General features: G+C 38.9%; 2 protein-coding genes across 4 annotated transcripts; one reads left to right on the top strand and one right to left on the bottom strand.

Annotated features, from left to right (window-relative positions):
- Nucleotides 1-451: 451 nt before the first annotated feature.
- traf2b (Tnf receptor-associated factor 2b) lies at nt 452-12,817 on the bottom strand. Of its 2 annotated transcripts, none has more exons than XM_012916820.4 (11): nt 12,684-12,817; nt 8,205-8,407; nt 7,046-7,124; nt 6,703-6,801; nt 4,633-4,794; nt 4,452-4,526; nt 4,224-4,298; nt 2,625-2,837; nt 2,215-2,518; nt 1,827-1,975; nt 452-1,739 (listed from the first exon to the last, which is right to left on the bottom strand). In XM_012916820.4, the coding sequence occupies exons 2-11, from the start codon at nt 8,378-8,380 to the stop codon at nt 1,521-1,523; spliced, it is 1,551 nt and encodes a 516-aa protein (XP_012772274.1). In that variant the 5' UTR covers nt 8,381-8,407; nt 12,684-12,817; the 3' UTR covers nt 452-1,520. The 2 variants fall into 2 exon arrangements, with proteins under 2 accessions (XP_012772274.1, XP_004538079.1); XM_004538022.6 differs by lacking the exon at nt 12,684-12,817 and adding an exon at nt 12,265-12,371.
- coq4 (coenzyme Q4 homolog (S. cerevisiae)) lies at nt 12,784-19,916 on the top strand. Of its 2 annotated transcripts, none has more exons than XM_004538019.5 (7): nt 12,784-12,991; nt 14,527-14,679; nt 15,694-15,790; nt 16,791-16,893; nt 17,011-17,140; nt 17,629-17,722; nt 19,361-19,916. In XM_004538019.5, the coding sequence occupies exons 1-7, from the start codon at nt 12,928-12,930 to the stop codon at nt 19,539-19,541; spliced, it is 822 nt and encodes a 273-aa protein (XP_004538076.1). In that variant the 5' UTR covers nt 12,784-12,927; the 3' UTR covers nt 19,542-19,916. The 2 variants fall into 2 exon arrangements, with proteins under 2 accessions (XP_004538076.1, XP_004538075.1); XM_004538018.5 differs by having other exon boundaries at nt 14,524-14,679.
- The last annotated feature ends 322 nt before the right edge of the window (nt 19,917-20,238 follow it).

Below are 20,238 nucleotides of genomic sequence, written 5' to 3'. Positions count from 1 at the left end.
TGTGTGTGTGGGGGGGGGGATTTTCACATGTGGTTATTTTAGGAAAAAAAAAAAAAGACAAATATAAGAAAACATGTGGTTAAAAAAAAAAACCCCTTTTTTTGTTTACAAGATATGTTTGACTTAAATTATTTGTGGTGCTTACACCCTTGTGCCTACATTTCACGTTGCTACATCCAACAATTATTAATTTTTAATAATGAATTAATCATGTTTAGGTATAAACAGGATTAAAAAAACAAGTCATAAACAAGAAGACAAAAATAAAACAAGGAAATAGTATTGTTATGCTTTAAATGAACTTTTAATTAAAATCAAATAGAATTTTGTGAAATTTTATCTTAAATGAAACACACAAAAAATGGTTAAATTAATAATGTACCTATGGTCAAATGGTACTTTAGCATCCCTTAAAACACTTTATAAATAATCACCAGTCATCAGAGTCGTGAAAGATTCAAAACTAACTTTATATGATTGAGTACAGTATGAGTACAACTGATCAGGCATTATAGTTAGCAGTAGCACTGACATAATACAATAAAGTGTGTACATGTATATATTTATTTATATATTTGCTACTCTGTGTAACAGTAGATGCTTCAGGATTATTTAGTAATACAGTATTAAGGGATTATTTGAAACAGGCTACATATTTTATCATCGTTTTATCCCCTTTAGATTCATTTAAAATTTGATATAAAATGTTTACCAGATCGAGCCGTTTAAGTGACAAGTGCACGCACCACGACCTCATCAACACGAGAGCTTTGATAATCTAGTATTTTTGATTCCTTTCCATCAGTGCTTGTTTGGTTGTCATTGGTCGTTGTTTTCCTATACTGCATGAGAGCTAACACAGGCTAAAACTAAACACATCTCCCATTTGTCTAAGTATGTGCCTGTAAAAACTAAAACATTTTATTAGAACTAGTTAACTTTAATTATCTCGAGCCATAAATAAATAGTAACTGGAGATAATCTCACAGTGGTGGAAAAAACAAAACACACACATACACACTCCCACAAAGCTAAATAAGGTGTATTATATCTATTATGATATTAGGCTGCTTATAATATAAGAGATAAATTATCGTCTACAAGATGCAATACAGATATAAGGAGGGTAACATCAGGATAACAGATGACTTCAGACCCTTTTTTCCTCAGAGAGCTTTTCTCAGCTCTCACCGCTGATTCACTGATTCACTGCAGATGGATCCTCGGAATGAGTGCAGATGTCACATCGCACGCCCTCAAGGTGTAATGACATCCTAATGATGCTTTTAATGTGATAATATATAAATATAGTAACCTATATGATAATAACATTGTATTTTTGTCATATATATATATATATAATTATTATTATTATTATTATTACTGTTATTATTAATATTACTATTAAAATGATTCATTATTTGGTTTAGATTTTTGTTTCTGTGTTTTTGTATTTTAAAAAAACAAAACAAAGCAAAACAAAACAAAGAGTTTTTTGGTGTTACTTCCACAGTACACCCTTATAAGCCTGTCAGGTCTACAATGGCTTTAATGAAAATTGTATCATCTCTGAGGTAAGGGCTCTTTCCGGCCAGTTTGGCCAGCGGGCAGAAGAGTGGGCAGCCGCTGGCGATGTTCATCTCACTGATCGGCCGCTGGAAGGACGAGGAGCTGACGTCTGGTCGGAAAGCATCGATGATGTGCTCCCTGTTGTTCTGATCCAAGAGCATCAGAGTCACCTGGCGGGGAAGAAGAAGAGAAGAGGAGTTGGTTTCGTGCCGCTCATTGAGAGTTTCGTGCGTAAACGTATTAAAATGGTTCCCCACCTTCTGACTGAACGGCCACTTGAGCAGGGCGTCGCACTTTCCCCTCATGACGACGAAAAACAGCGAAAGGTGCGTTCCCCGGCCCGTCCCGTCACCATTCAAATACAACCTTAGACACATTTTGTAGCCATATTTGCTGGAGTAAAAAGCTGCGTGGAAAAAACAAAAAAAAGAAGGGTCAGAAATAGAAACGGAGCCTAAAACAGCATCATGTGAAATCAGCAGAGCCATGCACGCTCCCTGAAGAACAACAAGGGTGTAGCGGCGTGGAATTCCCCTCCGTCTACACGCCAGAAGATAATGTCATGTGAACTGTATGACCTCAAAACAAAACAGAAAAATCCCTCCCACCTAAAAGCATACCACACGTGATGTTTTTCCATCCTACCTGGTGAGAACATTGCAGGCGCTCGACCAGCCACGGCATCCTGCCTTCGGCGCGAGAAGTCGGAGATTTTCCAGACGAATACTCCGTCGTAGGTGCAGAACTGGAGTTCGCGCATCAGCTGTTCGGTCTCAGACAGCTGCAAGTCTCTCATGGTCAGCGTCCTCTCCAGCTGTCGGACTTTGTTAGACAGATTTTCAATCTTCTCTTGGTCTAAGCGGTGTTGGTGTGCGAATGCTTCCATTGTAACAGAACTGCGCTCCACCTCGCGGTTCAGGACGCACACGATGTTTTCTAAAGCGTTCACCTGTTGGTGAAAGAAAAAAAAAAAGAAGAAGCAACAAATGATTACTTTCCCATTTCACCAAATGAACAGAGTGGTTACAAGCGACATCAAACCTGCTGAGACTCACTTTTTTTTCCAGGTCAACAGACTGCACCGAGGTCATGGGCCCGGCTCCCTCATTAGGATCCCTGTACAGGCCCACTCCGGAGTCCTCCTGCCACTCCCCGGCACCAGAGCCCTCTGAGCGAGCCCGAGTCGCTGACAGCACCAGAGGCAGCAGCAGACGCAAGTGCTCCATAGTACTGTTGAACTCGTGGTCACAGAGCTTCCCGTTCTCTACCTGACACAGAAACACGGGAGAGCTCGTCTAAGTTTTATTGAGACAAAGGTCAAACCAGTTAGTTTTGAGCTGTGGTGTCCAGTTTGTGCCTTCAGTAGGACAAATTTAGCTCTAGGTGTGGTGACTACCAAACTAGGCGAGTGGCTCCAGCAGTTCCCAGGAACAACATCGGAGATCTCTGTCCACAGAGTGCAGTCCTAGGAACAGTTAAGATACTGCACAGGACCCTCAAGCTCCCAGGCCTCCGGTAGAGGACCCAAGCTTGAAGGATAGACCGGATAGCGGGGGCAAGCGGGGAATGTTTTATATATTTTTAAACAGGTTTCACTTGAGTATTTACATGCAGCTTCTTTTGTTCTGTTGGCTCAATGAAAGTAAACCCAATTTAGATAAAGCTTAAAATAGCTCTAAGTATGTGTCTGGAGGCCTTTTAAGATGCCTGCTGAGTAGTGCTGATTGCTTCTAGAAGAACTGAAGAAACAGCCTTATCTAACCTTTTAGACGGCTTCCTGGCAGCATGAGCAAACACCTCCTTAACTGCCACGATAGTTTGATTCAAAGGTGCCTAAGCTCTCATTGGTGCTTGGGTATAATATCATATCACATCACATTTGCCAAACTGAGCTCAGCCAACTTTAAACTACTGACGAAAGCACAGAGCGCGAAATATCTCATGTGAAAGGGTCACGTGACTAACCTCAGGGAACACATTAGGAAGAAGGAGATGAGAAAATGCATTTAATAGCATTAAGTCTGCTCTGCAATGACACCAATTTATCCAATGACCCCCGCCGAAATCTTTTCTGTGTGCAACATATTCTAGCTTTCACGAGATAACTCACATCTATCTGTGCTCCAAATACAAAGCAGCTGGTGGGAGATGATTAGCCTTGTTTAGTTGGAAACTCCCTGGCTCTTTTGGAAGTTAAACCTCTAACAGTGGTTTTAGACTTCTGTGTTAAATCTACGCTCCTGAAACCCTATAATCAGTATAACTACACAGTCTGCACAGGTATAAATACTGGAAACAGCGTGTGCCGCTTACGTAGGCTACATCATACGCTCTACACAGATTCACGGCATACATCAGGCACAAAGCAGCCACTCATATCTTATGTTGATGTAAAACAGAACAGTAAAAACACCAAACAGTGATGCTGTGACTTTAGCCAGGCCAGCTCCTTCATCTGATTTCAACTTCATAATTTACTTACAACAGGAAAAGTATAAGCCACATTACTACCTTACTGTACAGGACATACATTTAGACTCCTTATTAAACCACAAATAAGCATCGAAATGAGAAAAATGAGTTCGATCACACTGGTCAACCCTCTACGATAAAACATAAGACAGGAGTTTTGGTGATTATGTAACTGCACCTACCATAGACTTGCAGCCCACTTCACTGAATGGACACGTGCTCTTTGACTTGGCGCAAGACTTCACATGATCATTGAACTGAAATGCAGAATGAACAAAGATAAAAGACCATTTATAAACAGTGCATCAACAGGAAAGTGGAAGTGAAGGACTCCTAGTCAAAAAGAAACTAAGTATCATAAGGAGACTGCCCTAAACCACTTAGATTACATTGAAGGTAACGGCGCTAACCTTTTCTCTTGGTATCTTCTTTTTTCCACAGTCCTTGCATTGCATGGGAAACTTCAGACAGATCTCATCATGGGCCTGAAATGCATCGTATAGCAGAACGTCACTTTGTGTCCATTAATGCCAACAAAGAAGAAGAAAAACAAAAAACAGTGTATTTTAGTGTAGTCTCTTTATGTCCCACCTTTATCTCTTTGAAGTTGAAGGTCATTTTGCAGTACTTGCAGTTGAGAGTTCTTGCCTCGCATTCTCTCTCATTGTGTCTGTCCTTCTCCGTGAGAAGGATAAGGGTTTGGCAGCCCTCGCACAGGATCCGCTCGAATTCACAGCGACCTTCGTGCTGAGCCTGAAAATAACAGACATTTTTTATTTGTTATTATTTTCGAACTGCCTGTTTGTTACTTGTAAAGCAGGTTTTCAGCATTGTGAAAGAGCAAACTGACAGTTGGGTCAAACCCTTCCCAATCACTGATAAATAACCGCTTTTCAGGAAGTGTTTAAATGCAGGTGTAGCTGCTCTGGTACAGGGTGTATCCTTAGCTTCTATGTGGAAAAACAAGTGTTTTTTGTTTTGTTTTGTTCTTTAAAAAAACAAAAAAAAACAAAACACCTCCAACTGACAAAAAAAGTGAAAGTAAAAGCACAATACACTGATTTGAGTATGAAAGAGATAACTACGGTTCTATGATTGCGCACACGATTGTGATCAAGATTATTTTGATATTTACTTGTTTTTCATTGCAACCCCCATTATATACACTTTTCTTACTTTCGAATGACATGCTAAGCAAACGAAATTTAAACAAAAAGCGAGCTCCACAAACATCTGATAGGAAAAAAAAGGGATGAAAATGTACCATAGAAATAGAATTATAATGAAGAGAAGATAAAAGGGGAAGTAGAATAATTAAAGAAATATATTTAAAGCTGTGTATTCGCCATTTAAAAATACCGGGAATCACGCAGACGGGGTGGAGCTTAAGGTGGGGTTAATCAACAGGGAAGTTGCAGTCTTTCAGAATGACTACCAAAGGCATGCTGCAGACCCAGAAGCAGAAGCTCAGGTACGTTAGCCGGTTTTTCGCTTTGACTGCTGACTTTCCAGACTTGCTACGCTCAAAAATCTTGAACCGGATCGCGTCAATAAAAATGACTCACATTTAGAAGATTCCTAATCTCATCCCTGTCCTCGGCACAACACTCCAACGCCTTGATGTGACTATTTTTTCCCCAGCTTCAGAAGGCCTCGCTATGGGTGTGTGCGACTAGCAATTTGTAGCTTTTCCCACACAGTGACAGTGACTAAGATACCAGGCCAAAAATATATGCAAAGTGGGTGTATCACACAGCATAATAGTTTGCGAAGCAACAATAAGAGGTTGGCATGTTTTGATCTTTTGGTGTCTTCTTTTTTATTGTTTTTTTAATAAGAGGAAGATTCATCTGCGTGCTAGTGCTTGGGATTCCATTTCCAATCCGTGCAAATCCCACACATTCGCCTAGCGTTTTCATTTAAACAGCATATCATTTTAACATTTCCCAGGTGAAAAACACACACACGCGCACATACATGCACACTCACAAAGTGATGTAGATTAGGTCACACTGGTACGCTTAGTTAAAACCACAAACAGACAAGAATTGTTGTAAACATCCTTTTCACAGTGTAAGCATCATGGTGCCATCTGCTTACTACACAAACTACGTAGCTCATCTAAAACTGATGCTTACAGTAGAAACACAGCTGCAGACAGACACACACACACAAGGCTCAGTCGCACACACACTAACCAGCTTTATTTACTTCACGTGTCTTTCATGCATTTTTACAAACTCCAGTCTGTGTTCAATGAAATCTGGGTTTCTGCTAAACTGAATGAATACAAGCAGTTTCCTTAACAGCTCTATAGTTTAATGGTCAGTAACCCAGTCACGCTAAGCTCAACAGGGTTGTTCCATTCTGGTACTTTCCACTGAGCTTTTGTTGATAAATGAGGAGAGGCTGGGACTTTCCAGCCGCCTGTTAAGTTTCACTTCCTGTTTGCAGCAACGCAGCACATAGTACAGAGCGTGCTATGAAAGCTGAGCATTTTTCAGGGAACACAGTGACCCGGGAACGCAGATTATAGGTCAGATTACCCTCTCACGTAGATTAATAAATACTGACAAGGCTCTTTTTTGGTAGTGTAAACCTACACCCAGGTAAAAGGCAGCAATGCCCATGCCACAGGAAAAGACAGATTTCATACTTTACCTCATACTCTTTAATAGATCCAGTCCAGTTACAGCCCTGGTTCAAACACCTGGCTGGCAGGCTTGCTATTTCTCGGCCTGCTGCATTGTCTGGGAAAGCCTGTGAGGTGTGTGTGTGTGTGGGGGAGAGGGCAAAAACAAAGAGATCAGTGAACTCATAAAGCCTTCAATGCTCTTAAAAGAAAGCAGACAAGAGTAGGATGCATTGATGCATTGTGTGGTTAGGGAAACCCCCGCCAGATTGCAGTCATATTTTTTCCTCTAAAGGGCAGTAATCACATGCTGACTACTCCTAGCATAACAAAGACAGTGGGTTTGAAACCTGAATACATATAAAGGCTTACCTCACTGCTGTTTAGAATGGAAATGGGTTCCTCGTATATCTCCTCTTGACGGCAGGCTTCACATGGCTTTGGGCCAGAACTACCAAACAAGACAGGTTTGTGACTTTACTGTAAAAGCAGCGGCTCGACACCAACAGTCAGCAACAATTTCCTGCTGATCCAAAACTGCAGCAACTGCTGACCAGTGTGGATCACAGCTCGAGCAGAGGAACGTTTAATCAATACAAGGGAAATGAAAAGAAGCTTGTAAGCATCATATCAGTGGGACAAGAAGAAAAAAAAAAGAACTAAAAACAAAAAAAGTTGCTTTAGCAAGTTTGAAGGCGATTAAATGAATAACCAAAACACACACACAAGCATAAACAAAGGGCACGTGTGGGTGCGACACATCACATGGTGAATTTATAACGTACATGATCTGGTTATTTTGAAACAAATAAAAGCACTCGGACAAATCACATGCGAAATCCACACATTTCACAATCACTTGTGTTACTGTTGTTTAAATGTTTGGGGAATTAACAAAGAGTCTGCCGGTTTAAAAAAAAAAAAAAAAAAAAGGTAAAATTCCACATTTTCTGTCACATTTTGTTTAATTATACTTTCATTAAACATTAGATAACACATAACTGAAACGGACATCAACTAGAAATGAATTAGTGTATCCATGTATGTATCTGTAACGAATACACATCACAAATACTCGTTACAAATACGTTGGTGTGACACCTCTTTGTACTTGTAGTGAATATTCAATACAAATCCAGCGTTTTTCCTCATGTATTAGTTTTTGTTAATATTCTTTACGATTACTCTGTAATGAATTTGAATACATAAGGCAATGAAAACACTGGATTGGGTATTCATTACAAATACACCTCATGCATTAACAATCCACAAGTGTGTGAATGACTCAGAAAGGAGGTTTTAGAAAGAAGACCTTTAGAATGAATCAGCAACACCACATCCTTGTGATTCACAAACATCAGTATGACAGGTCCATCATGTGGGGCATGAGTCTGCATTAATAACTGATCTTGTCTGGACAAAACTCCCAGAGTTGAGGAAAGATGAGGAAAGGGTGTGCTGAAGCATGTCCAGTAAGACAGGAAACATTAGGTGCGGGGTAAGCAGTTTGGTCTAAGGACCTCCGGTCTACCTGGTGAGCTGCTTGAAGCAGTGTACACAGAAGCGGTGGCCGCACTGAGCCTGGACAGGCTTCCTCAGGACCTGGAGACATTGCTGACATTTATATTTATTTTCCATGGGCACTGACAGGACACTGAGGGGAATCCCTGGTAAAGAGTTGGGACAGTCCAAAGAAATACGGGCCATTCTTCTCCATCAATCTGGTGCTATATCCTGTTAATGAGAACACAGAGAAACAGCTGTCAACAACCAGGCAGGAACTAACTGCAAAGATGGAATATAAACTCAAACTAGCAGTGAATTACCCGCTGGCAAGCTTAACTATTTAAAAGATCACCATGAGAATCTGTGTGACCCTCGAGGAAATATTTGTCCACGCTACTGTGTAAGTCTTGGCACAGCCAGCAATGCCACACAAAAAAAGAAAAGCATGGTAATAATATTCAAAAATATGGAAAACCCTGCTTAACACTGCAACGGCTGAAACAAGATCAGCAAGTCAAATGACTTGAAGACATAGGTACTTTTTCTTTTTGAGTTATCAGAAAAAGTCTTGTGATTGGTGGGATAAACATAGCTGTGAGAGAAGCAGCATCAGGATATACAACCTAATCTATTTAAACACGTATCTAAACCCGTTTAAAAAAAATCCCCTGCTTACAAAGAGCTGAGTAACTTTAAACTGTAGAACTTGGTTTTGTTGTACAGCATTTCCAGATAATAATCAGATAAGCATATTTCTACTGAGAAATACTAGTGAAATATTTCTCACTTTAATGCGGTGTGAAATGCAAACACAGCATTTACACGAGCTTTGCTGACATCTTTTGTACTTCACAGAAACGATGATGATGATGCCAGGCATCAGACAGCATAGCACATGTATTTTGGGTCTTTCCTTTAAATACTTTTCCTGCAATGCTGTCAACATTTCTCACCCTCCACAAATAGTTTCTGTTACCTTTGTTTCAGTTTCAAGCTCGCTTTAAAGCGTTAACACTAAAAGATCACTTAAGTCACGGTTTCTTACAGGAATGGCACTTATAGGGGTGCTGGCCACAGCTCCACCATGTGCTCAATTTGAGTAAGTTTAACTAAGTAATAGCGGGTACTGAAGGTACAGTGAAACACAGTGGCATAAATTAAAGGACGAGAAAGACGCAGACCCTTTTAAAAATCGTTTTAACATTAGCTACTTAAGTCAAAGTGACCATTAACCGTGTTAAAAGACTAAGACCCAATTACACTGCTGCCTGTTTTCCCAATTACCCCAATTAGATGTTTGATGCTTCACCAGATTACACAATTTGTGTCTTGACTTTTTCAAACCATGTTGCTGGCATCAAATTCACAATCAGCTCAACTTTAAAACAAAACTAAATTCTGTTCAACATGTAATATCTTTGCATTTTAAAATATAATGTACATGAATTCAATTTTTAAATGCATTAACTTGAAGCTCCTTTTTGAATATATATTCTACAAGTGGAAAAGGTTTGCCAGCACCCTCTCTCCACACACACACACACACACACACACACACACACACACACACACACACACACACACACACACACACACACTTTATATTATTTTATACCTGGTTAAATTAAGGCACCAAATTTAGGTTAAAATACCTCCTTTAACTGTGTTCAGTATGTCTTAGAAATTATCAAGAGTTATATTCTGGCAATCAGAAGATGGTAAACATATTTTTTACATTTACATTTAAACAATATCTTCCCTCACTAATTCTAACTGTTTAAAATCATTCTTCCATTAAAGTACTTTATGGTAGGAAATCATTTTAGACTGAAATCTGTGAAGAAAAAAGTGAATAAAGAAAATGCCCAACTGGCAGAAAACTCACCCCACCTGGTTCACAGACACCAGAATATTATGCACTGTCTGCTTCCTAATCACTTATCACTGCCAGTAATAATCTGGCACAGTTCACCTCACGCTTCCTACATTTGTCTACCTCAGACTAAAATCACAGCATATAGTGGCAGCTATTTCACCCACTGCATAAAGAACAGCACCAGGGCTTATTTTGTCTTTGCAAATATCCCTTCTGTCACAAATTTCTGTAAATGTTTATTCTGTCGGTATTATGCAATTTTTTTTATTTATTTATATATATATATATATATATATATATATATATAAAAAAATTCCCTTGTGAAAAAATGTGTGGGGAATGTCTAGTGTTTGTTTTTCCCATAACCAGCAGATGACAACTCTTACTGATATATTTCCTTACTGATATATTTCATATATTTCCACTGCATGTGTAAGTGGGTTTTACAGGTGTATAAATTATATATAATACACGCCTGCATGTCAAAGAAAACTGCAAGGAATGTGGACAAAGTGCACCTTTGCATGTCACAAACTTGAAAATATGGTTGTTTAAGTTTGTGGTGTTTGTAGGCTTAAGGTAATATGTGGCAAAAGCCACACAGCTTAACAGTGCTGTCTCACCATTCAACCATTTATGTTCTTAAGTCAAAGCAGGTGCTAAGGTGAACAGAACAACACCCATAAAGTAAATGTTAATGTTTAACTAAATGTGAATGGTGTATGCAATTCCAACAAAACAGCTCAGGTTTTTCCCCACAAAGAAATAAAGTGGTAAATTCCAAATTGTGTCTACAAAACAGCACCACTCCTGATGGTCACGAGTTTTCAATGAACTTTTTGCAGACGTGGTCTCCAAGCAGAACATATCTGAATCGTGTTTTCAGTGGATTTTTCCTTAGACCAATTTAGATCCTTTTCAAACAAAGCAACTAACTTTCATGGGGGGAAGTAAGACCACACAGAAAGTGGATGTTGAATCAAAAGATAGATGCAAGGAAAACCCCTATGTTTTAATTTCAGTGGGAGTATTAACACTGAAACTGGAAATAGTTAATCCAACTCCAATACATCACTCAATAAATAAATAAACATAATATATGTAAATCCAAATACCCATAGCTAAAAAAAATAAGAAGCTTTGTGTCCTTCCTACAAACTCATCTACAAGAATTTTTTTTAGATGAATCACATTACAGCCAAGATCAGCTTACTGTCTAAAGATCCAGCTTTTAGAGTTTCATTTCATTTTTATTTATAACTGTGCTTCACATAAATTTAACCTCTTAACTGTTACTTAAATCTTAGAAATTTCTAACAAAATGAAATACTTTGGCATCTTGTTTGTATATGTTTGTTTTAAATCTAGATTTCTGTTGAACCTTTATTTTTAGAGTTTTACTTATCTCACCCTGAATTAGAACATATAGTAATATATGATTTGAATACACTGTTAATAATTTCATATTAAGGCAGGAAACGCTGCTTTTCTTTGGAAGCTCTTTCTTCCCGCGTGTATTTATTTGAACGCAATTCAATTCTGCCACTCACCCCATTCACATTAAATCATGAGTAACTTTTCTGTTACTGGTATTGCGTAAGAAGTTCAAGCCTAACTTCATTCTTACAAAACTTAACTGAAAAGCTGCGGCAACCTGCTGTGAGCGAAAAGGCGTGCAAGCTCGTGTTTGGATAATGTTGTAATTACAACATCAATTCAGCGCGATCACTGGATCGCGTGGAAACTAGTCATAATTGTCAGAGAAACACACAATGAAACACTGTGCATTGAAATATCAGAAACAAGAATTTAAGTTATATAAAAGGTAACACACACGAGGCCTACGTACAGCTAAACCTTGAAAAGTGACCTTTGTCATGTACAGCAGCATAAACTTTTCTGTGAAACGAACAACACAGCCAGCAACAACGAAATAAAGCAACAACAACAACAACAACAAAAAGAATACAAAATTTCAGTCTCAACATTTCAGCTTCTGTCTCAGACAAATAACCACAGCTGCTCTTTAAAGCTACACCCAGCGTTGCTCAAAGCCTAAAAAAAACATCCTCTTCCTGGGGAGACTCGTCCTCTCAGCTCGCCATGTTGCCCTGCGTGTTAACGCTGAACTTCTGCGAGTTCAGTGTGAAAATGCAGGGTGCTTCAGACCCTTTCTCATACAAAAGCCCAAACCTGAATGTTTACTCACCGAGTTCGCAAAGACTGTCAGTGGATCTTACAGTCGTCACCACCACGGACACTATTTCACCTCGTAACTTAGCTACACCCTTAACACGTAAGCATCGGAAACTACGGTATATAAACCCGGCCAGCGCGTTCAGTAGCAGAGAGCTTAGCCACTGTGATGTAGGCTGTTTAGCATCTATTTTACTAGATTAGCTCCTGTAATATTTTAAATATTATTTTAGAGTTTGGGCTATTGCTTTTATTAAGCAATTGTGTACTTTGGCACGTAAAAAACACTTTAATTATTTTAATGAGCACCTGCGAACTTCAAACAGCTAACATTAAAGTGTGTTTGCTTTTACGACTTATACGTTTACCTACTCAGACAGCTAATTGCTAGTGAGTTATAGGAAGGGATTCACAGCATGCAAACTGACTAACCTTGGAGTCTGGCCTGTGTTTCTCAACGAGGGGAAAACGCAACTCAACTTAGAACTCGCTCTTTATCATAATTCACGGACGGGTGTGTCACTAAGTGCACTTAGTTTTAAGCTGCTGTTAGCGAGGGCGCAGTAACGGCTGGGTTTTTATATGAAAGCCCAAAGCCACCCCTCTCAACGTAGTTTGGGCTGCTCCGAAGCCGAAAACAAGTGCTCCACTCACGCATGCGTACTACCGCAAAAGAATGTGGCCGCTGATACCCTTCCGATGGATCAACCGGCGGCGACACTGTTTTACAGTTTCTAAAGGTACGAGTTTAAGCAGGTGTCCTCTGTGTTACAGCTTAGTGTTCTTAAAAATAAACCTGGTGGTAAGTTGATAAAGGAAAGAAGTAGTGTGGGAGCCTTGCTGTCAGCATACACCAGGCACAGGGCTACGCGTTACTTAGCAGTATGTCAACCAACTGTTAGCTTAACGTCAGGGAAATGTTCATCATTGTTTACCGAATCACTCTTAAAGAAAACGTTGTAGCAGGCGAACAACACATACACTACACTGGGATGATCTTTTGACACGTCATCAAACAGTGCTGAATGTCAGTGATTTATAATTCATATAAATCAAAGTGTTCTCCAGCTTTGTGTCCCATGTGTTTATGGAGCTATCTATGCTCTTGTAGCTCATGCAGATCATTCATGGCGTGTACAGACTCAAAATGTGACGTAAATTAAGCACACGTTTCTGCCAAAACACATACACAAGACAGGACTGTGGCTTTCTTCTCTCAGAAGGAGCCAACATTGTTGTCATTATTGTTTTGTGTTTTAGTTTTTGATTTTATCACTTACGTCAATCAGTTTTTCACTTTAAGTTCAGGTAGGTTTTATTGCTTGAAAATACTTAATTTTACAGGTTTCAGTGTTACTTTTAGTCCCTATAATCTTTGTTACATTGAGGCCACACATTAGAGGAAAGCTTTAGGAAAATCAGTGCAGGTATTACAATAAAAACTCGTCTGATGGCTGAAACACAACCCTCCATCATATCATATGTGGTTGCAGTTAGAATTTGGGAACTCTAACTAATGGAACATATCTCGAAAAGACTTGTTTATGAGGAGACGGAGACCTATTTTTGCATTATTTGAACAATGAAGGGAGAGAAACACATTAGCTTCATCTATCTATTTATAATTTTCATTTTTAGATTTATTTATATTTAAGCATTATTATTATTATTATTATAGAAAAGTAATTTTGTGAATGCTATATTCTGCCGCCATAACTGTAAATGTGACAACTGTAATATAACAATGAATGACTAATTTTTTAAGTGTTAATAAAAATTAAGTAAAAAAAAAACATCTTTTGAAAGCAGTTGATTCACATTGTTCAAGACATCCAGAGTCTCAATACACATATCCATCAATGCCTCATCAGCCAAGCTATTATAAAATATTTGCCATACTAACAGATAGTTACTGAGGATATTTCCTCTGTATTTATTTAAATGTAATTTTAGTCAGTTTTCCAGGTTCAAAAAAGTCATTTAATTTAGTTTTAATCTGTTTCAAAAGTCTAGTTTTTATTTTAATTTTACTTAATTAAAACTTTTTTCTTTTTTCCCCTCTAGTTTTAGTTAACTCTAATAACTTTGATGTGCAGTGCAGTCTGTTACTACAAATAAATGATCTGAATGGTTTATCCTGCCATAAAGGTTTTGGTATTTGGACACTCCACTATCAATAATCGGTTTAGTTGTTTTTTGTTATAACAGCAATAGAATAAATATGTCTCTATAGAATAGTGCAGCATTTAATACCACTCCATCTTTTCCGTAGTAGTTTGTGTTCAGCAGCTGCACAGCAGCAGCACTGAGTTTGCAAACATCCACTACGATGGACTGTACCCTGGACATATTCCCACCACCACCGTTCAAAAAGCTCTCTTGTCCATTGGGTCAGGTGTGGCGGCACTGCAAAACCCCTACAGACATGGTGAGACACTCACGTGAGCATTTCCGTGTGCACTGATTTTCTTTCTGTGTGTTAGGGACTATAAATCGGTTAAGATGAGGATGTTTAATCAAAGTGCTGTTTACAAGGTCAGTTATAAACCTTAAAGCACAGCTGTTTTTGGGTTGAGGGGCTTTGGAGTTAACTGTATAAAATTTAGTGCCAAAATTTACATTTGAACTTTTTTGCCTTTGTGTCTGAATCACAGAGATCGGAGCCTAACCTTAATTTACATGTATTTTTTGAGCCAGTGTTTTCACTGTACAAACTGTCTTCTCGATCTCCAAAAAAGAACAAAGTAGCACAAAATATGTAAGAATAAAAAAAGCTGTGTATTTTTGGTATTTTGCTACTTTGAGGAATTCAGGCTTCTTGGTAAAACTGATGTCAGCCAGTCTCCAACTGATAGGGATGTGAACAAGTCTGACCTTGATGTGGCTTCAGATTGTGGGATTGTTTTCCATTTTTCAGAAATGATACCACTGATTAGTTTCTTTTCCCATGTACTGATAAAGCGTTTTGTATTCATCCTCAAGGGCTTATTCTCTGGAGACCTTTAGTACGTGACTTAAAATGTCTTGGAAACAAAAATGAGACTAAATACAAATTACAGCCACATATTAGTTACCCTGAAACTCCAATGAAGGAACAGAGTCATAACACCTGTCAGCTGACATTTAGTGAGGTTTCTCATGACATCCACTGCTTAGTATCGATTCATGTCCAAAAATAAATTGATAAATAAATGGATTTTTTTTTAAAAATGCATTTTTCACAGGCACAGAGGTCTTTCCCAGCTCCGTCTTTAAAGCAGACTGATTAAAAGTTTGTGAAGTTTCTGAGTATTGCTTCCATGATGAGTAAACAGTAGTGACCTGTTTAGAATTAACACATGGTTTCTTTACTGTAAATAAAAATATCGTCAACTTTTCACTGTACTGTCATGATGTTGAACTCGGTGCCCTTGGATTTCATGAAACTCTGGGTACTTTACAGACATGGTTGCAGTCCTGGGGGAGACAACGGGACACCTAGCACTCATAAAGCTCAGGGACAGGATGAGAAATGACCCTGAAGGCTACGCTGTCCTAACGTGAGTCAGTGTGGCAGAACGTCATAGTGCTTTCTGCTTCGGGCACATTAAAAATATGTGTCCTGTCTTCGAAGGACGCTGTTTAAAATGTAAAAAAAAAACAAAACACCACAATGGTGTGATGTGCAAATCTGATAAACCCGTAGTTTATTCACAATAGAACATAGACAACAAATTAAATGTTTAAACAGAGAAAATGTATCATTTTTATAATTTGATGGCAGGAACCTGACTGGGTATAAAAAGAGCATCTTTAAGAAGCAGCATTCCTCAGAAGTAAAGATGGTCAGAGGTTCATCAGTCTGCAGAAAACTGCATCTACAAGTCATTGAACAGTTTCAGAATTAATGTTCCTCAGTGTAAAATTGTGAAAACTTTGAGTTGCTCATCATCAACAGTTTAGTTGGAGAATCTGGAGAAATCTCTGTGCACATAGGCAAGGCCAAAATTAGTACTACATTTCTGGTGTTTTTGGACCCTGGCAGGAACCCTGCTGTCTTCTCTAAGCTATCCATTTAAAGTGGATCGAGGCAAAGACAAAGACAGTTCTGTAGTCAGAAAAATCCAAATTTAGAATCTTTGGGGCGAAAACATGGATGCTGCAAGACTAAAGAGGAGAGCGACTATTCAATTTGTTATCAGCGCCTGCATATCTCTCTAATGGTATGGGAGTGCAACAGTGCACATCTGGAGAGGTAACATCAAGCAACTGAAAGGTATATACAGATTTTAGAGCAATATACGCTCCCATCCAGATGATGTCTTTTTCAGGGAAGGCCTGAAAGCAAGACGATGCTAAAGTGAAAATATGACAAAGAAGACCCAGGACTGCTGAGCAGCTGGAATCCAAAAGTCCAGCAGCTGGTTTCAGTTTTTCACAGTTTAAACATTCTATATGGTTAAGCTTGCATTGCATTAGTTTTTATTTATATTTTACACAGCATCACAGCTTTTTTGGAATTAGTGTTGCGCTTTATTCTTATTTGATTTGATCTTGCAGAGAAAGGCCGAGGATCCGGCTGTCTACGCTCGATCTGACAAAGATGGCTTCGCTGCCTGACGGCTCCTTTGGGAGGGAATACCTCAGATTTCTGGAGGACAATGTGAGTATTTGCTGATGTGATGTGCATATATACTTGTTTTTTTGTGCATTTGTAAACACTTATTGTTTGGTATAAACACGCTTCCTTCCTTCTTCCGTTTTTTAATTTTTCCCTCAGGATGTGACTCCTGACTCAAGAGCAGACGTGAAGTTCGTGGACAACGAGGAGCTAGCTTATGTCATGCAGAGATACAGAGAGGTCCACGACTTGCTGCACACCTTACTGGGCATGCCCACTAACATGCTGGGTGAGTCGAGTTCTGTGTAATCTGAAAATGCTATTTTCTGACATTTACTTTTATCAAAGTAAAGGTTTATTTATAGAAACTTCACAGCCAAGCCACGCATTGTCTTTATATAGTGCATACCTAATTGTATGTCAGTGAGAGTTATTCTGTGCATGCCTGAACAAATGTTTCCAGTTTTACAGCAAAAAGATTTGAACTTCATTTCTTCGCTCCCAAGTTTTCTCATCCAGTTGTCTCTACAAACCTACAAATCTCTAAACATACATTTTAAGTCCATTTGATATAAAGTGTTGACCTGAGTTTTCAGTTTTGCAGGCATCTCCTATTTGACCAATTCTATATCAGAATAAACCTGCCAAAAACTCTGAGAAATAGGGTTCACACAGAAGTTATTTTAATACACTGTTGGCTGACAACTTCTCCTTTTCTTTCTCCTAATTTAATCTTTAATTTGCATGTTTGTGTCCTTTTCTGTGTCTTCCGTTCAGGTGAAGTCGCTGTGAAATGGTTTGAAGCTACTCAGACCGGGCTTCCCATGTGTGCTCTTGGAGCTGTGCTAGGGCCACTACGGCTAAATGCAAGGTATAGTTGGGATAACAGGAGAGTTACAGTTTGACTGACTTGCTGAAATTTCTGTAAGTGCTGGGTTGAGTCTGATTACAGGCTGACGTCTGTTTCAAAAAGCAGCAATAATGTTGAGTTTCGAACTAAACTCCTTATATGATTACATTTTTGTGCAGCTTATGAAAAAATGTGACATCATCAGTGGAGCTCTGATGCCAGGATTCTCCATTTTAATGCAGTATTTCGATTCAATTCAGTTTCATTTATAAAGCGCCAAATCAGAACAACAGTCACCTCAGTGTGCTTTATGTTTTAAGGTAAAGACCCTACAATAACACAGAGAAAAAAACAACAAGATTTCCCACCAATGACTAACAGGATGAAAGAAAAACTCCCTTTTAACAGAAGTAAACCTCCAGGAGAACCAGGCATCTGCTGCTTTCAGTTAGGAATGACACACCGAAGAAAGCCAGAGATTAATAATAACTAATGATACAAATATAAAGCTGTGCTCTACATCCATTACTATTTAATAACAAATCGGTCACATTAAAGGCTAAAGAATTTATATTTAACTGGAACTTCAACATGAACATCGATGCGCTCTGTGGATGGCTTTCATATTAAAGGAAATGAAATCAGAGCTGCCTCAGCAAGAGGGGAAGAGTCAGAGAGAAACTTAGGGCTCAGTGAAAAACCCCACCAGAGCATCTGTTACCTTGGTAACTAACCCAGACTTTAAGTCAGCTCTCTTCCTGCAACAGAAATCTAGCTAAAAAAAAAAAGAGAGAGAGAAAGAAATCCAGCTATTAAAGATCAGATAAATATTGTTCTAAAAGGGGAACAGCAAGCTCAACAGGAAGGAATTCAATGTTGTAATCAGTTGTTCTCGTGAAATATGAGAATAAAAAGGGAGCCAGAGGGAGAAGTGAAAACCCGGACCACTCTCCAAGTGGAGATGGAAGTGAATGTTAGATTGTAGACAAAAGTGTTCACTCCCAAATCCAAATCATTTTCAGGTGTTCTGATCACTTCCATGGCAGCAGGTGAATAAAATCAAGTACCTAAGCATGCACTCTGCTGTTATAGGTGCAAAGGGTGGGCCAATATGTTAAACCCCATGGATTAAGAATGGGATGTTACTCAAGTTCATATGCTTGTGAAAGTAGACGAGTGAATACTTTTGGCAATGTAGTGTATGTAAATCCATTTAAGTCCATTTCTGGAGTATTTGACGTGTCATTGTTTCTTGAAATAAAAAGCAATAAACCATCTCAGTTACCCAGAAGCCAAACTTGCATTTACTGTCATCACCGAATGACCGCCTCGTCTTTATAACAGTTCTTCACTTTCAGTTCAGCACAATGGAGAAACTAATCGAGATGATCAGAAGTCCTTTTGTACTCAGATTTAGTGGATACAGTGTAAAAAGTCCAAAATAAAACATCTGGAAGCAGTAAAATCCTGTAAGTGACTAAATTGTGCGTGGGTGTGGGATGATGAAATGTATGTGGGCTGTTTTCCTGCAAATATAAAGTCTTCCTCATTTAATACCTGTGAACTTCCTCAGTATCAGGGGACTTTGTTGTTTATTGGCCAGGTTTCCTCATTATTGTTATATGACGCTCTCATCTTCCTTCTTCCTCCTTCTCCCAGTCGTTTACAGTCACTCTTTACATCTTTGGGCCCGTGGGCTCTCCAGAACGGACGGTGTGCTCGCTGCGTCCTCAGCATCTTCTACGAGAGGCGCTGGGAGCAGAGCCTCGAGGACCTCCGGCGAGAGCTCAACATCGAGCCACCTCCTGTCATACCAAAGGCTAAGAAGAAGAAGACCTGAAGAGGGAAAACATAATGAATGTTCTGGAAATTGCTCTACAAGAGACTAAACCAGAAATATGTAAAAGATTCTGTGGAAATTTGTAATGCTGGGGGGAAGGGAGAATTTCCCTCTGCAAAGATTTGAAAAATCTCCTTTCCTGTTTTTCTGGTTTTAACGGAAGATGATCTCAGCTGATGAGACGCTTTTATTTGTGTCTGATTCTGCCATGTAACTAGAATTATTAAAGTTGTTGTAGTTATTAAAACAGGCTTATTTTTTGACACTAATATTACTTTTTGCTCAGAAGTTGTAACCTCAGCCACTGTGTTTTCTATTGTGTGCATGTGGCAGAGTTCATTGGATACAGTGAAATACATCACAGTGTTTAAGTTGGATTTGTGGTACTTTTACAGAAAGATGTATTTACACAAAATATCTGCACTTGTTCATCTGTCATTGCTCATTAACTGAAACTTGAAATGTGCTCTCAGGGGTATTCTGACTTTTTGTTTTATCGCCTGGTACTTTTCACTTTCTGTGTTCTACAGGGTGGGCCATTTATACGGATACACTGTAATAACATGGGAATGGTTGGTGATATCAAAGTCTTGTTTGTGGCACATTAGTATATGTGAGGGGGCAAACTCCTCAAGATGGGTGGTGACCATGGTGGCCATTTAGAAGTCAGCCATCTTGGATACAACTTTTGTTTTTT

The sequence above is a fragment of the Maylandia zebra genome, linkage group LG7, assembly GCF_041146795.1.
Source record: "Maylandia zebra isolate NMK-2024a linkage group LG7, Mzebra_GT3a, whole genome shotgun sequence".
NCBI lineage: Eukaryota > Metazoa > Chordata > Actinopteri > Cichliformes > Cichlidae > Maylandia > Maylandia zebra.
This window is presented reverse-complemented; position numbering and strand designations above follow the sequence as displayed.

Bases quoted from the DNA above. Each gene is read 5' to 3' on its own strand.
- traf2b (XM_012916820.4), bottom strand. From the start codon at position 8,380: ATGGCCCGTATTTCTTTGGACTGTCCCAACTCTTTACCAGGGATTCCC. The intron at 2,519-2,624 runs GTGAGTCTCAGC...TTTCACCAACAG, and splicing joins CTGTTGACCTGGAAAAAAAA to GTGAACGCTTTAGAAAACAT. The intron at 1,740-1,826 runs GTGGGGAACCAT...CTTCCCCGCCAG, and splicing joins AGTGGCCGTTCAGTCAGAAG to GTGACTCTGATGCTCTTGGA.
- coq4 (XM_004538018.5), top strand. From the start codon at position 12,928: ATGTGGCCGCTGATACCCTTCCGATGGATCAACCGGCGGCGACACTGT. The intron at 15,791-16,790 runs GTGAGTCAGTGT...TTGATCTTGCAG, and splicing joins GAAGGCTACGCTGTCCTAAC to AGAAAGGCCGAGGATCCGGC. The intron at 17,141-17,628 runs GTGAGTCGAGTT...TCTTCCGTTCAG, and splicing joins CATGCCCACTAACATGCTGG to GTGAAGTCGCTGTGAAATGG.